General features: G+C 38.3%; 2 protein-coding genes across 3 annotated transcripts in view; one reads left to right on the forward strand and one right to left on the reverse strand.

The window, feature by feature from the left end:
* Positions 1-18,345, reverse strand: part of tk2 (thymidine kinase 2) — a 163,037-nt gene that overhangs the window by 64,494 nt on the left and 80,198 nt on the right. The gene's annotated exons all lie outside the window — the stretch shown is intronic.
* piezo1 (piezo-type mechanosensitive ion channel component 1) overlaps positions 1-18,345 on the forward strand; it is a 122,218-nt gene that overhangs the window by 27,612 nt on the left and 76,261 nt on the right. For both annotated transcript variants that reach the window (XM_050071116.1, XM_050071117.1), the window contains exon 2: positions 12,937-13,032. In XM_050071116.1, the coding sequence (XP_049927073.1) occupies positions 12,937-13,032 (96 nt within the window). The remainder of the gene's footprint in view (positions 1-12,936; positions 13,033-18,345) is intronic.

An 18,345-nucleotide genomic window follows, 5' to 3' on the forward strand; every position in this document is an offset into this window, starting at 1 on the left:
TGTTAGTTTTTCTTGTAAACAATAAACAAAAAAATATAATTTGTATTTGTTTGTATCTGTCTAATGCAGCCACACCTTTTGAAACACAAAAAAGATTTTTCCACAAATATTTCATGATAATATTTGAGATTGTGTAAAATTTTAAGGGTGTCCGAAAACTTTTTTCCACCACTGTATGGTTACTTCTGGCTCCAAAATACCAAGATAGCAATGGCCAAAATGCTGAGGCTTCATAACAGGAGTCGATAAACCAGAAATGTACGATATGCAACTGTAATATTTCCCAAAAATTACATTATTATCACCTTAAAGGCTACAACTGTGATATTTAAGTGTGTTCAGAATTTTATTGTGAAATCCATTCAGGTAAATATAGTAATTTTACAGAAGTACAGTGCTAAATCACGGTAACTTATGGAGTTTAACTGTGAGATATCAGTGAAATACAGTAATTCTATGAGAGCATACTGCTAAATCACAGTAATATGCCGGCATAATTACTGTGAGATCACAGTATACAGCTGTCATTTGGAAATAATTGACCATAAAAATCATACAGTAACTTACTGTGAAAGTAATGCAACTAGTAGCCAGTAATTTACTGTGAATGTACAGTCAAATATTTTACAGTGTAGATATAACTCCTGGCCCTGTGTGGCTCCACAGTGATGACTTTGGGTATGACGACTGAAGACTGCTGACATTCCTTTGTCAGTTTTCTGTCACGACAAGCCTTAGAAACCAGACAGAAGCAAACACATTATCTTACAGTGATTTCAACAACACTTAATATGAATGACTGTACTGTCTGTGTTAGGACAGAGAGGACACCTGTTTCAGGTAGATCAGGGAGCGAGCAAAGGCTCAACCCACCAAGAAAAAACAGCAGAAAAGAGTGAATCACATTGTGACTCATGACATGATGTCATAGACAATGCAATCTGCACATCATCAATTCATTCATTCATACAAAGGCTATCAGACTGGCATATGGATACTTGGATACATATCAATGCTTGTCCATTTTCACAGTGTGTCTGGCTCGACATCTGTCCTGATGTGGAGTCCCACAGTATCTTAGCCTCATATCTTATATTATATCAAGAGTGTCAGGTTGCGGGTTATTCCACTCAGTCATTTTCACCTATATATGAAGTCTCCCTGAACAGATGGCATGTTGGTTCCCTCTCATGTGACACACCTCCCTACCTGTAATCATGTAATCCTGGTCAGATCCTACCTTTGTTCTGATAGCCTGAGCTGGACTCCCAGCAGCTCCAGGTGGGATTTGAACCCCATCTCCCAGTCTTGTGGCTGTAATTTCAGCCTTAGTCTGTCCAGCTGCTGTGTAGTTTAGTGCTCCTGCAGCTGAACTCCCCTGCAGATTAATTTAGTAATAAGAGAGTGTAGCTTTGCATACATGACCTTTCTACCAACAGCTCTGTCACAACACTAGGAAGTATTCAAGCCATACAAGTCAATAAGGCCTAAGACCTGAAAATTAATAATATATCAGCTAGACACATGCTTTAACCTTTGCAGATGACACTTTTACTAAAATGAAAATCAAAAGTAATAGTGCTTGAATTTGTTGAAAAATGTCATGTACATGTTTGTGCAGTGCAGAGCAGAGCACAATGACAGCTCAGGAAATTGAATCAAACGCTTCCTGATTTGCACTAGCATTATTAAGGAGCCTTTTAAAAAAATTTGACCTCAACAGAGCAAAAGTGCTGAGAGGATGAGAAACACTTAGAGATCTGTGCACTGGAATGAAGCGTTGCGACATTTCCTACCACCGCCTGCCAGTAAAGAGAGATGTGAAAAAACAAATCCAACAGCTGTTGCATCAGATGCAGAACAAAAAAAAACACTCAGTGTCTGAATATTAGACATGCAGAGGAAACATAACAGGACAGAGAGGGCAGGGTGCTGTAGAGAGATAGGTGCTGTGCTCACTGCACAGTGTTATCACGTCTGTCCATAGACATCTTTTTCGGGTGTGTTTGATGATTAACTGGGCTGCAGGGTGGAGCTCCTCGACACCCAGCGTGTCCTGCATGTGGGAACTGAGACTGTAGCTACAGACAATAAGGTGCAGTGTTGAGAATCATATTTTTTTAAGGATGTCCATCTGTAGGATCAGAATCAGGGCTGATCCAGACATTCTTTTGATGGCTCGGTATAGATGATATAAATCCTGATCCCATACTTGCAGTCCAAAAATTATGTGGTCTGTCCAATATATAAAATTTAACAGGTTTTTTTTTTTTTTTAAATCAACATGAATCATGGAGTGGCCAATTAATAATCAAGAGGAAGCAACAATGAATTAGATGGTAGTTTGCTTTCAGTGTAATGTGAGTAGAGCTGCTTTGGATTAAAAAATTCTTTGCCTCTGTTTCAGTCCCAAGATAAACCTGTGGGGTCACAAGATATATAAAGAGATAAGATTTTTTTTTTTTTTGGGATCTTTGCTAAAAAAAAATTAAATACTGGATTTCTTTTGAAGGCTAATGGCATTTTCGGCTCTTTAAGCCTAAAAAAGTCAGACGAAACACATCTACACCTCATGACTGCACTGAGGTCACAATGAATGATGAGGTTGGGAACTACTGCTCTAAAGTGCTGTCTTTTCTGGAAATTGTGTCTGCCTTCAAAATCCAGGATCAGCTTTTGAACTGTAGGCCTATTCTGTAAGAGATTATAGATATCAGTTTGGACTTGCTATCAGCAGAAGCTCACTATTACACCTGTTATGCTTTTCCATATTTTGTGTCTTATAACAATAAAGGATGTTCATATTAAATGTAGGCAAAGTTTTATAGAATGAGATTAACGTGTGTGGAAGTAATCCCTGTGGGCAAAAACTTCAGGCTTTCTAGCGTTGTGAATACTCTGTTTCCAACAGTTTTTTCTACTCTGGCTATAGAGTGAGGTCATTGTGTGACAGATTTCTTTATATGGTCATCTGCTCCAGGTACACTACTACAAGAGTTTACCACAGACTGTATGTAAACATGGAGGACATGAGAGCTCCCCAAAAGTGAAGCTGAAACATCTTGACGCCCCCCTGGTGGCTGGTTGCAGTGTAGATCATAAAGCCCGCCCTCTCCATGTTAGCGGATGGGACATGGGCCAAAAAACTCAAAGTGCACATCAAATTCATTTTTCCCAAAGATGGTTTCTGTCATTTTAGATAGTTCTTATCATGCTGCTGTAAGTTCAAATGTTCGTTTTTCTAATAGGTTTGGTTTTAATTAGTTATTTAATGGTATAAATTGGGTATTTTACAACATGATTGACAAGTGTGTGAGCCAATTGGTGGGGTCGCATTCGGTGGTGCTGTTTGTGATTGTATGGTTGGGTGTATGGGCAGGAAACTTGATACCGCGGAGGTTACTACTGTACAGACTCTGGCTCCAAATGATGTCAACAGAGCAAGATGGCAGTGGCTGTATCTGGGATATTTTAACTGCAATTCTTTACAGTGGGGGTAAATGGAGACACGTAGTCCATCTTTATATAAAGTCTGTGTTTACATTACGTAACCTACACTGCTAAATTAAGCTACATGCTAATGTCAGGGAAACATGTTATCTGTAATGATGTAAATTTCTCCTGGATTTTGGATCATATTCCTGCTGGAAATTTTCTAGTTGTGTTTCGAGGCTGTTTTTGGAGATTTTTCATGCTAGAAAAAGCCGCTATTATCTTTTACAGTCATTCTCCGGCTGCAAGTATATTGCTAACCTATGTGGCTGCGTGCTTATGTCAGGAAAACATAAGCTTGGTTGCTAATGTTGTTAATTTCTTCTTGACTTTGGATCATATTCCTTGTGGAACGTGTCTGGTTGTGTTAAGAAGCTTTTTTTGGTGATTTTTCATGGTAGAAAGTTCCACTATTACAGTCATTCCTCAGCAGCAACAACACTGCTAACAAACCTGTAGTGACATGCTATGTCGTCAGAGAAACGTGATCTTGGTTGCTGGTGTTTTTAATTTCTCCTAGATTTTGGATCTTGAGAAAGGTCTGGATGAACCCATCATAATTCTGCATTAAAGGAAAAGAATGCTCTCGGTTGTTTGTATTTTTTTAAACACAGTTCTCTTTGGTGGCACCAAGCCCAGAATGGCTTTCTTGCAAAATAATGTCAGGAAGGAACTTGTTTTGGTGGGGAGGAGAGCCCTGGCATTAAAAATGGTTAAATGCCTGAAAAAAGAAAAAAAAAAAAATTAACATGGGTTGCTAGCTCGATGGAGTACCGGCCTTTAATTGTGGAAATATATTACTCATAGTAGCAGGCAGCTCTGCAGTAGCGCAGTCTGGATAAACACCGCTTGCCTGCGAGCAGCAGCGAGGTAGCTGTCACGCACTGCTCACGCCAGGCACTGTGGCCCACATATTATGCCAGCAGTTTGCATTCTGTGAGTCAGACTAGGAGCAAAGAAACATGATCAGGACATCTTTGTTTATTTGTTGGTAAAAATGTTTAATGACTTTGTTATTTTATCAAAAATGGTTAATAAAGAAGCTTCAATCAATTGAAAGTTATTTCACAGATCTTGGCCAGCGATTCCATGACCTTTGGTGTGGATATTCACAATATTTGTGTGACATGGCAACATTTCCTAATAATAATCAACTACTTTGTGACTCTTGACCTTTCCTCTAGTGCAACTGGCTTCACATTTCTTTACTTGTTTAGTTTACTGTAAATGCACATGCAAGGGCATAGGTTTCGTTTCAACAGTGTTGGGAAAATGTATGAAACGATGGGTTTAGGGGTCCTTTGCCAGAAAATTTTGAGCATAAGATCCTTAATTTACTGCATTCTGATGAATTTGTCTACACCAATTTTTACCTTTTCTGCATCAATTTATGGTGTAAATGTCTTTATTTATTTTCAAAATAAAAGTCTTATTCTACTTTTATGTTTTTATTGTGGGGGACAAATGGATATGTTCCCTGAAATCTTCACATACGTACACATGTGAAAAGAGACCACATTTAATTTAAACTACTGTCCTTCATATTCTCGTCTTTATTTTGTTAGATTACATTTAGTTATTTGTTGAACAGACCTTATTTCGTGCAGTCTATGAATACGGAGAGGGCTGAGATATTGTACAGTGATCTGTTTAAATAGTCTAAAAGTGATTAATTTCCCATGTGTTGGAGAACAATGGGCTGTGTGAGCTGCCTGACTCTTCCTGGCAGTGAAGTAGCTCACATTCTTCAACATAAACACAAGTAACGTGAAAAGCTAAAGTGACTTGGCATTCTACTGCCATGTCAGATGACAAACCACATGAGTCACATATGGAAGAGAGGAAATGCTTTCTCCCTCTCAAGGCCAACACCGTTCGCTGCTGCAGTAGTTTACAGGGTATCTGAGGACGACCAAAGCCTTTGGCTTCACAACTAGAATGAGAAAATAATGAGCAGAAGAACAAACCTAAAACAAACAAACAATAAACACGTTTTATTGAAAGGGTCATTTTACCTCAATTTAAAAATATATACATTTTTTCTCTCTACCCTCTAGTGGTATCTGTGCAGACACTTTGGTTTTGTTTGTCCAGATGTCCAAATATCTGTCCCTGAGGTTACGGTCTCCACCCCAGCAGAGTCTAGGTAAACAGATTTATTTGTGGTGCTCACTGCACTGAAAAAATATGTTTAAAAAAGTCACAATGCCCTGTTTATCCACAGAACACACTGTCAGCAACAGCACTGTTTCCTGATTGGAAAGCAGTTCAACTGAAAACAATATTTGTCTCATTTTTACGCTAATGACATGATTAGAATTACTTTCTAAATAAATCTCATGTTGAATAGAAGATTAAGAGAAAGAGAAAACTGCTCTGATGCTGTACTGGGGTAAGAGTAGGATGAAGGGGCACTAATAGATTTTACATATCAAGATCAGTTATGTAAAAACAGCTGTAGACTGTTTTCTGCAGCTCTGAAAGTGCTTTGTCAAGTAAAAACAATCTTTTCATTTCTCATGTCAAACAAAATTAACTTCATTCAGACTCATTGCTTGACAACCCAACTTTAGATTAAGCCTTTCAAACAAGCAGTGTGTTACTTACAATAATTAGCTGTGATGTTTAGAAATGAACAGCCTAATTGGAATAAAATGATGGTGACACTCCTATAATTTGAACATTTTAGTGCAGAAAGTTTTCATTTGGTAAATAAATGCAAGAGGTTGGTCAGTATTCATGTAAGAACTTGTAAGCTGGTTGTCGAGGGGTAACAAACATCCGGCCCGCAGCAAGGGCGTAAATATAGACAATGCAGGCAGTGTGGTTGCACTGGGGCTCATAAGGTGGGAACCATAGAGAGAGCGGGCTCTCCAACCATGTGTATAATACAGTACAGTACAGTACAGTACAGTACAATATGCCTGTGTTCAAATTAAAAACAGTGCCTTTTGCCATGTATGCCCCCAAAAAAAGCAAACCCATCTCTGTCTTTTGTTTCCTTTTTTGTAAAACAGTCAATAGCTTTTATTGTAAACTGATATGCTTATTCTATAACTATAAATCAACAATTAAAAATGTTAAATAGAACAGTTTGTATGATATCCTACAAATTTGCACCCCACAAATGACTTTATGTCCTTAATGTACAGTTACATAATTAATGTATAGTTACGGTTACAGTTAGATTTTGGAAAAGAAACATTGTGAGGACAAAGTTTACCCAAAGTTCACTCAGGACTGCTTCCTTGTTCACTGCAGTTAGCCTTTTGGTCACATGATCGCAGCCTCACAATACATGGGATATGTGCAAATTTGGGTGCATTGTTTTTCGTAGGAAAACATTTGACAAATTTGTAAGAACAGCCTGAGCAGTCTATATATTTCATGGCCAGTCTCATACAATATTGGTTGGTTAAACATGGCATTGCCTCTACACATACCTCTTTGCTCTTGCTTAAGGCTGCAACTCTGTTGGTCATAGTTCACCACAGTTTCTATCCATGCAATGCAAAGATGCATATTTGCCACAACTTTTCATTTGTAAATGGTTTGTATGGCAGGGAAATCTTCCACTTTGGCTTCATTTTAGTGTGGTGTCATGGTGTCAGCATTACTACACAGGAGTGGAGATGTATGTGTATGTAATGACTGTGAGTAGTAGACTGACTGATTGCTAAAAAGCTGAGACATATGGTTGAATCTGCACTTGTTTTATTGAAGACATCCCAAGCATCTGTTCTGTAAATGGATTGTTCATTAATTGTGAACGTTTTCAGAATGCAGTTGTAGGTCATCACACTAAAACAAAGGGACAAATTTGCAGGTGAGAATGTTTATGGGTGATTATGCAGTAGTTTTGGAGTGTGGCCCATGAAGTAAAATGAGATTGACACCCCTGGTGTAGCCGTTGCTGATAACTAGCAGGGGAGGTCAACCTTTTTCCTTTTTCTTTTTCTTTTTTTTTATTTTCTGACATCCGCTCAGTGGAAAGATACTCTGTGCAGTATGTACTCCATAATCCCAGAGAGCTGGCAAAAGAAATCAGATGTTTATTTTGAGTTTATGTGGCAGGTTAGAAATGTTTCGAATCAGTGGAGCTAGACAGGCAAAGAGGAAGCCATGCCTGAAGAGAACACTCTGCTGTGAGTAGACATTGGCGTCTTGAGGTCAAGATTTGGTTTGATTTGCCCTGGCTTTGTAACATGGTTGACCCTGTGTGACTGGCTGTATTTGCATTCAATATTGTGACTGTAAGGGACAGGAAACTCTTGAAGAGAGAGACAAAGAGAAAGGGATGTGTCAGCGACCTCTGTCACAGGCGAGGAATGGGAACGGTATACATGAGAGCCGAGCTGCAGTAGCTGTGGTGTCCTGCAGTTTTAGTTGTGGTTTTTCAGGGCTGGGTTTGTTTAGTCAGTGTTGTCCTACAGATTACACCAGAACAACCTTTGGCCTTAATTCATGACTTCATCAGGAGACTGGTGGAAACTCAACAATGACTGCTTTCTGTCTAATAGTAGTTAAAAGTACAGGGACTCCCATATCCCTGATTTATAGTCCTCACCACCCAACAAGACAAACATATGTCCTTGACTTGTTCAGTTTGTTGTTAAGGTGCAACAGAGAAAGACAAAGCCAAAAAGGTAAAGGGATGAAACTATGATAAATGCAGCTGGGTAGGAGACATGACTTTTACAGCCTCCCCCTGGTGTGGTCTAATTCCTGCAGACAGGCAGGAAGACAATATGTTTGATGTTTTAGCGATTGGAGGAAATAACAGAGCGCTGTGTTTTAGTCTTTGTCTGTGTTCCAGTTATTGTACAGTCATATAATAACTCTGTCATAAAGCAGTTCAGAGAGAGAGAAAGACAGAGGGAGATAAAAAGAGGATAGAATAAGCTTGTGACTGATGTTGACCTTTCTTTTAAATCTGTTCTGAACTGTTCAATAGAATTAGTGAAAGCAATGTAAAAGTGAAGGTCTACAGCCCTGCTATGGCCTGCAATGTTCATTACAGCCCACAAAGCTAGTGGATAACATTTTGTAATAACTGTCATTAATAAATGGTAATTTAAATAAATGTCTATTGAATTTAATACAGTTTAGTAAATAGTTATTTTACTGTAAACAAATAATGAAAAGATAATTAATTATGTTTACTAATTATTAGTAATGCCATCATTTATGTTTTTTTTTTTTTTTTTACAGTTCATTGTTGCATAACATTATATACTATATTAAGTATTTATTAATGTTCATTGTTGCATAACATTATATACTATATTAAGTATTTATTAATGATCATGAAATTACATGTAAACCCTTTAAGAAATTGTTCTGTAAAGATTACATAGGTAGATGGACGTGATATTTGTAACACTTGTCATCAGTTAATCATTTGTTTATTTGGGTTTTGCAACTAATGCTTATGATAATAAGTTATTGAATAAGCAGTTTATTAAGCATGACTGTAAGTGACATTAATTTGGCATTACTAATCTTTTATCAGTCATCTATAAAACAGTGTTTATTGCAATGATAGCAGAACATCTGCTCATCATATTGAACACATTTATGAACAGAAAGTCAGTGTTAACATGCAGCTCTGCACCACAGATAAACATGGTGAGAGACGAGGACGATGGGATTATAAAGACAAGTTAACAGTCAGCAAGAACGACTTTATTTTCAAATAAATTATTGATGTTATATTCGGAATGCAGGGGTAAGGGTATTTTAGAGGCACAGTTTACTTTAAAAGTCCATTAAAGCACTTTAAAAGTTTACATTTCACTTTATCTAAACCTGAGGGGGTGATTGGCAGTGCTCTATGTTTCCATCTCTTAGCTAGGAGACAAAGCCCAAAAATAACAAACATGAAAACAATAAACATTTCAACCTTATAAAAGTCACTTAAATCATAATAATGTATGTATGTATGTATACTTTACAAAGCATTTATTATCAATTTAAAATGCATAATAAACATCTGTTGCAACTTTACAACAGCCATTTAAATGATGTTTATAGATACAAGCACAGTATTAACCACTGAGCCATTTAAGACGGTATTATAAACATCAGTCGCCACTGTATAAAAGCCACCCAAATAATGTTTACAGAAGTTCACAAACCAAGTAAACCACTGTTATAAATATCTGGTTCATCAATCTATCAACGTAATATTTTAGATGTTTTACAATTATTTCTTAAAGATTTACAGATCATTTGGGATACCTAACAAATATGTCCATTTAATATAGTAGGCTATATAAAGTTGTTATAAATGTGTGCAACAATAAATTGTTAAAATGACATATTATGGGTGGCAGTAGCTCAGTCTATAGGGACTTGGTTTGGTAACCGGAAGGTTGCCGGTTCAAGTCCCCATCCCGACCAAATATAGAGTGTGGACTGGTACCTGGAGAGGTGCCAGTTCGTCTCCTGGGCACTGCTGAGGTGCCCTTGAGCAAGGCACTGGATTTACCAACTGCTCCTGGCACCTGTCCAAGGCCTGTGCGTATGTCACAACAGAGTGGAAAAAAAACAAAGAATTTCCCCTATGTTATGAAAGCTATAAATAAAGTATATCTTCTTACTAATAATCAGTAAACATTATTGTCATTTAATTTTTAATAGTAAAATAACTATTAACTAATGTTACTTTTTTTAATGAACAATTTTCCATTTTTTAGTATGGTTATTGTAAAGTGTATAGCTATACTCCTGACTGCAGTCTGCAATTAGGAGTAGGATCAAATATTAGACTCCACCCACACGGAGCAGCTTCCCCAGCCTTCCTCAAAGCTTTTTTATTTATTTTTCTTTTCAGGCCGGCTGAGGTTGACATCAAGCGTAACAATAAAAGAAAGGTACATGCTGAATATAGACGTAGTTACATCTTGGAAGATCTGGGGAGATTGAATATCACAGCAAGTGACATGACAGTCAGACTAGTTGCTGTTCAGATATCTTGCTCTGGACTGAATTTCATCTACTATCAACAATATTTGCTCGCTGTCAATTCAACCATGAAATCCATGTCACTTCAGTGAAGTGAGCACAGGGGCAATGCTGCTGTACATCATATATATGCAGCAACAACATGGAGGCCTTCACATCACATTTACTGTGTTGAAGCAGTTCATGATATCCTATTGTTACATTAACACTCTTACCAGTATGTTTGGGATTTTGCCTGTATGTGTGTGTGTGTGTGTTTTTACATGTGAAGTCCTCTAGTTGTGTGTCTGGTGTTCCATTCAAAGTTGAACATGATGCTGTGAATTCAGGGCCAGACAACAGTCTGCATGGTAAACCTCTCACCTCCATGCTCAAACTGTGATCTCAACAGGCTGAGATTAATCCAGACCTTAACCCTTGGTGAGTTAATAATTATCACTGCGTGTGTTTAACTGGAGGAAATGAGCCTGCACATTTTCTTTATTTCCAGGTTTTAATATTGGCAGATCGTCTTAATTCTTCCAAGCCAGCAACACCTCATAAAATCCCTCTTGTTGTGCCATATGTGCCGGAGAAAGACAGCTGTAAAACTTTCCCTTGTTGGAGAACTCTGCATCAGTCAGACAGTTAAACCCTCTCTGTTGGCTCGCCCTGAGGTGAAATGATGACAGTGCCATAATGCAAAAATACATTATTTCAACAATGCTCAGGGGCACTGTAGGAAAGTCTTAAATTACACGTTTCCCTTAGGTCATTATTATAAAAGCACGCAGAGCTGCCAAGCACTGGTCAGACCTACAGAACTTCATGTTGTGGTACACATCTTACACACCCAGCTACACTGACCGTGAATTGTTCTGAGCACTGCTAAAACATGAGTGAACTACATATAATAATGTGCCTGAATGTATCCTGTGTAAACAATGACAAAGCACTGAAGCAGCTGCACTGCTAATGTTCTGCTTATGTCAGGTATTAAATTTGATTGGTCAGGAGAAATTTGAGTATGAGGTTAAGAAAATTTTGAGACAGGTTCCTTTGTCAGTGTCTTTCAAAACGATCAATATGACTGCCCTTAAAACACTCATAGAAATGTTTTCTGATTTGCCATTTTTTTTTGCCATTTTTTCTGATTTTGGCAAAGGAAGTACTTGATTGATGTTAGGGAAAGATTAAGGTCATGGTTACGGGAAACAGGAGAATAAGACTTACACAATATAACCAATCATAAAAAACACACTAGTTTCAATGAAAAGCTGAACCAACATGATACACAATACACAGTACAAGATACTGTCGGACAGAACCTTCAAGACACTGAAAGAGAATTCGGTTGTGTTTTAGCAACACGTTGCTGTATTACAAGTGACTCTTTAGGCATCAAACATGGGTGTTTTGTAGCAACCTGTCGCTGTTTTTCCACTGGAGATAGTGCCATGGAAAGTGGTTATTTTTTACTGAGACATTGCTGTGTTGTCAGGTGGCTTTGTGTCCTAAAACAGGGTATTTTAACCCAAAATATGATCTTTTCCTAACCATGACCAAGTGTTTTTTGTGCCTAAACCTAACCACATGTCAACTACAGTATACATAAGGTGCTTAGTTATTGTATATGCTTTTCTGTATTCACTGTATTTCATCACTTTTTTGTATTTTAGGACTGTGTAACAAGTATGGCCTCCATTTTCATGCCTCACAGTACTCCATTCAGTTCTTAAAAACTACAGTTCTCAGGAGGTGGGGCTTTTACCACCAGGGTTGTGCACAGGTGTGATGCATAGTGCCGATGATTAGACTGAGATTGGGTACTTTTGCCTGCCTGTCCATCGCTGATTTCAATGAGTTTCAATGTATTTGCTACATGATAATGCAAAAATGTAACCTGTCCATGGTTTGCATAAACCTACAATGCCAACATTTTTTTGCCAATTGGGTTGTATTTTACATGGAAAAAGAAGAGGCTGGTGACTCCATGTTTATCACAACAGATACAGGTCATATACAGGACAACAGTAGCTGCCAACAAACACAGGAAAATCAATCATAGTTGAGAAAAAAAAGTCCAGAAAATGAATAATGGCGCCCACATTTTGACATTTTTTATTGATGCTTTACTGTGTCTTCTGCGCTTTGGTAGATATTTACTTTTTCGTTAACTTGCATTGTGAAGCAATTTGTTTTTATTAATGTGCTTTACAAGCAAATGTTTCTTTGCATAGAGTACATATGTCAGTTGTTGGGTGTCATAAAGTCCATGCTGTATCATTTAGCATTTTATAGATGAGGAGTAGCCTATTTGTTTTCAGAACCAATCATGTTGTATAGTATGATCACAAATGCTTTATAATTAAATGTCTCTCTCAAGACCAAGGTTTATGAGTATATAAGGGAAGGCCCCCAGCCAACATGTCATACCTGCTAGAATCTCTATCTGCACATGCATGCTGTTGTTTGACTCTGATCTTTCTATCTTTGCAGCTTGTCTGTTTCGTTACAACATCCTGTCACTGGTTCACTTCCTCTACCTGCTGCTGCTGCCATGGTTCCTGTGTCCAAACAAGCACACAATCAGAGGTAAGACTGTCTGTGTTTGTACTGCAGGGCTCTTACGGCATTTTACACCAAATTGTTTTTCCTCAGACCCCAAGTTTGTCAAATTAAATGTGATTCCAACACTGTAACTTCAACTTCTGGTATGTAGTAATACCAAGAAAGCCTGGTGAACAGGGCTGGGTTTCATACTGGAAACTGTTAAGGTATCAATTGAAATAAACCAGTACCAAACAGAATTGAAATATCTCCAGTCAAACAATACCTGATTTCGATCCTTTTGGTGCCAGTGTGGGGCACCCATTAGCTCACCTGGTAGAATGGGTGCCTCATATACAAAGGCTGTGTCCTTGCTGTAGCAGCCACGGGTTCCATCCCAAAGCCCTTTGCTGCATGTCATAACCCCTCTCTCCTCCTTTCATGCTAAACCTGTCCTATCTAATAAAGACAAAATCCCCCCAAAAAAATCTTTCTGCGCTGGGGGTCTGATCCCGGACCATCCCGACTCTTTGCTGGATTAGCAGCCTTTGTATTGCTGCCGTCTCTGGTCAATCCAACATCTGCTCAGTTAGCACAAGAAAGCACAAGAGCAGCTGCTAACATTCAAGAGTCAGCCGTTCAACGGTGCCAACAAAATCACACCAACAATGAAATGATGTGAAAAATGTCATCTGGCAGATTTTTGTTGTCAAATAAACAGGAAGATCTGGGTGCTAGCAAGATGGAGAGAAATTCAACATATTAAATTACACATACTACACATTTTGTTATGATACAAAGCTGGTTTAAAATCAACAGTATATCTTTAAGTATATTTTGTTGATAATACTTTTAGATAAGTAACAATGCAGAGCATTTACCTGGAATGGAGTATTTTTTACAGTGTGGTATTGCTACTTTTACTTAGGTGAAGAATATAAATACTTCCCCCACATCTGATACCATGTACGATACATACCCACTGAGAACACACATCCAGTATATATATATGTATATATATATATATAGAGAGAGAGGGGGGGGGGGGACGATGGGGAGTTCCCCTACAGGAAAACCCACTGGCCTGCCAAGATCCTGACATGCGCACACACACACACACACACACACACTGGGGGAAAAAAAAAATCAAGGGCCTAATAGGAAGCAGCACTGTTGGGCCCTAAGGGGAAAGAAGAGACAGTTTAAGTCAGAGCTGGAGATTACTCAACAGTTGGCATGTGTTCAAATATTCAATTATACTCTTATACGTCATGTTAAGGCGCTCATACTTAGTTATCCTTTCAGGAGGTTTAGTCTGAGGATGGTGATGTCAGATTGTTTTGAAAGTCTGAACACTCAGTGGTGCTTTGACATTTGACGTTACACAGTTCACAGTTATTGGGCACTAAATCAAGGATTGTATCTTAAAAGCCATCCAGAGAATAAAGAATGTATATTCTAAGTGGTAAATGCTGAGTCTTTTTGTCAAGCAGTGGTACTTAGTGAATATTCTTTCAGGGTATAAAGTTTATTATAGATTAAAATTTCTAAGCACATTTTTGAAATGAAACCAGGCACATCTTTCCCACATCATGTGTGACAGTGCTGTTCATTCATTAATAATAGTATTAACATACTATTAAATAAACTTAAACAAAGTAAATGTGATTAGAGTGTAAGTAGTGGTAAACTACCCAGCAATGGCAAAACATTTTGCGTGTCAGCAGCAGTGGTGGAGGAAATATTCTGATCCTTTATTTACTTACTCAGGAATATGTATTTAAGTATTAAAAGTAAAAGTACTCATGAGAGAAATGCCACAAATCCTCATATAGAAATCTGAAACCATGAGATGATTGTGCATGAAAAAGTTTCCAATTCATTTTCTAATCAATCACCTAATAATTCCAGCTGCACTCACACAATATCATTTGGTATGTGTGCACAGATTCTAATTTGTAATGCAACTGGTAACTAAAATTATTTCAGTCATGTTAACATGTGCACAGAAGTATGAGAAATGTAAATGCTTTTTGGCAATTAGACCCCATCATGATGTCATATATTCCAGCAGGGTGCTGGTGGTGGTAAATGTAGTGATGAGATGAAGAGGGAGCTGAGGATGTGGATGTGAGGAGGAGTGGGGTTTTGATGAGCTTGTCCTGGGCTCTGGATATGGTGACTGGAGGTGAATGGGATGGAGGAGGGATGATTCCGCCTAATATGACAGCTGACAGGAGCAGAGAGGAGAACAGAGTTATAGTTTGGCAGTAGCAACATGAATGGCTGAAGGAGATCGTGGCAAAGTTGGATTGGCTAACTAGGAAAGGGAACGTCCATAATCAGCTGATTGGTGGAAGTGGGATAGAAAGAGAATTGTGAATGGATATAGCATAAAGAAAGTCTTCCTAATTGAACTTACGCTGAGCTTCATTAAATTACTGCAGTAGAGTAAAAAGTAAAGTATTTCCCTCAGAAGTGCAGTGGAGTAGAGGTATGGGGGCGTGAAATTAAAAAAAACAAGTAAAAGTACTTGAGTAAATGTACTTAGTTACATTCCAGCAGTGGTCAGCAGAGGGACTCACAGTAACTGAAATTACAGTAACTGGGATCAATGGACCAACTCTTGTAGTATTACATCAGCCCTGAAATGTAATAATCCAATTATTATAATTACACTAAAATATAATAATCTAGATTTGATGATATTCATCCTTTTTGTCTTTTTGTTCCTCAAATTTAAAACTTGTAAGACAGCAATTTGTGGACTGTGAAATCAAAGTTCTTCTCTTATTTTGGTAAGAGTTCACTTGACCACTCAAAATGTTCCCTTACCTAAGAGAAGAGCAAAAATAAGAAAACTCTAGTGAATCCCAGAAAACAGTGGGTACTAACAAAATAAGAGCAAATTGTGAGTACGAACAAAAACAAAATATTATTTATATATTGTTTCATGCATGAGGCCCAATGTCAGTAAACCACCTCATTGTCTTTTTCTTGGCTGCTTGCCATTGTTTGCCTGGCGCTAGGCTGCTAGCACTGAATGTCTGAATGTTTAGTAAAGAGGTGTGCTTGGATGGAAATGTTGACACAGATGTGTCATGGGAATTTCAAAGTAAGGGCGTATCTTAAAGATGACGATATGTATCAAAGTTTTAACATTTTTGTAATGCTTTAATAAAAGACTCACAGAGCTACTAGCATAGACTCTTGAGGCTCTTAGTCTTGTTTACATGTGGAAGATGCAAACTGAGACTGGTTTTAGTCTACTCTCCTGTTGAGCTGTTTGTCACAGCTCAAGCACATTCACAGATCGTTATTGGTCTGAAGATTTCAGAACAGATACACCACTGTGTCTCTGCTTTCTGCTGCTGTAAAAGTCATTGGAATCCATTATAAGAGTGTCATGTCCAAACAACCCCCTCCTGTACACTGTAATAGCTCGACAGTTTGTTTTGTGCCTGTAACAGGACCTGCAGACACTCATTGAGATCCAGACAGTTTAAGACATGAAAAGTCAGTGCTGAGATGAGATGATATCTTGCCAGATTGTGGTATAAATAAAACATGAAAGCTGTTTGTATTGCATGTGTGAACAAGTCTAAATGAGATTCAAGGCCACAGTGCAGAGGTGCTCTGTGTCTGCTCGATGTAGAAGGCATTTGTTTGCCGACATATCATCTATTAACATTTCATAGGTTATAATACAAAGACTCTATTGCTGTTTTCTTTGGAAACTTTATTTGGATTGTGTAAAACAGGCAGCATTCTGTATGCCATATCTAATAAACAATGACATATGTGACAACATTTATTGAGGAGGTTAGAGGTTCTTCAGTTTAGTTCTTTGTTTATTTGGGATACTGACATAGAGGTTAGCTCTACATGGTCAATCAACAGCAAAATCAACTTTGTATTTCATCAGGGAGGGAGGCTGTGTGAATGCTACTCTTCATTTATGGCATTGCTTTCAGACTCAGTCCTCCATCAGTGCTGAGGACGAAGATGAAAAGTGGCAGAGGAACCTCCTTCTAGCACAAGCTGTGGCTCTATCTGCAGCAGCCCTGTCATGATTTAACAGAATCAACATGAAACTTTTCCATTTATCTGAATGCCAAAAGGCCATTATTTTAATAATCTCATGATCTCATGGTTAACAAATACCACAAGCATTTGGACCAGAAGGACACTCACGCACAAACACACACACACATACAGTATAAACATAATTCAGTGTTTTTGGCACTGATGTGACTGTGATTGATTATTGAACCTTAACATAATTCATGGTGGATACCTAAACAAGGACATGCAGGGATGTCACAGGTGCTACGTCCATGTGTATATATATATGTGTGTGTGTGTGTGTGTGTGTGTGTATATATATATATATATATATATATATATATATACACAATTAAAAAGCTAAAGGCCTGTATGTTCACCTCCTGAGGAAGTCAAGAAATCCATGCAACCAACTATTAAAGCTGCTGCACAGTTTAGTGACATTGAGTTCCTCTTGGTTTCTTTTAGTGGAAACTACCACACACACACAGCTGTGTTGTGTGTGTGTATGATTTCCATCCAGAGAGGGTTGGGCTAGAAATGCAAACAGTGGCAGGGGAAGTTGCTGCGACTGCACCACTGTGACCCCACATACCATCCTCAGGCTGTGTCAGCTGTAAGTCAAATGGAAAAATGCCCTATATGTTTATTCTGAGTGTGGTCGCAGTGTTAATTTGACAGCTATTTTAGATTTAGTCTCAGCCTGTAGACATAAATGCTTATTAGTTTAGTCATATTTTAGTCGTTTTTATCCTTTATAGCTTTATTCATTCATTCATTTTCCATAACAGCTTGTCCTAATACATGGTCGTGGGGGGGGCTGGACATGTCGCCACACCGTCACAGTGTTGACACATAGACAGACAACCATTTATGGTCACATTCAGTATGTTTACATGGACAGTTTAATTCCACTTTCATTCGGAATGAAAGGCCATTCCGATTAAAAGTGGTCATGTAAACGGTCATTCAAATTGAAAAATGGTCATTCCGATGGAAAATTAAATCCGATTAAAGGGGGTGGTTTATTCCGTTTGTCATTCCGAATGAAAGAATTTAGTGTGCATGTAACCGCTCATTCCTCTTTAAGTTCATTCCACATGCTCATTTCCTTGCCCTTCTGGTGCGATGACGTATATAGCGCACATAGCAACGGGCTGAGATAGAGCAGTCGGACTTGTTGCACTCACCGGTTTCCATATGCCAAAGCACGGTCTTCAATCTCCCTTCTTCGACCTTCTATCTCCCTTCTCCTCCTCAACAGACGAAGCATTAGCAGAGCAAGGTTGTTGT

The sequence above is a fragment of the Epinephelus moara genome, chromosome 19 (assembly GCF_006386435.1).
Source record: "Epinephelus moara isolate mb chromosome 19, YSFRI_EMoa_1.0, whole genome shotgun sequence".
Taxonomy (NCBI): Eukaryota; Metazoa; Chordata; class Actinopteri; order Perciformes; family Serranidae; genus Epinephelus; species Epinephelus moara.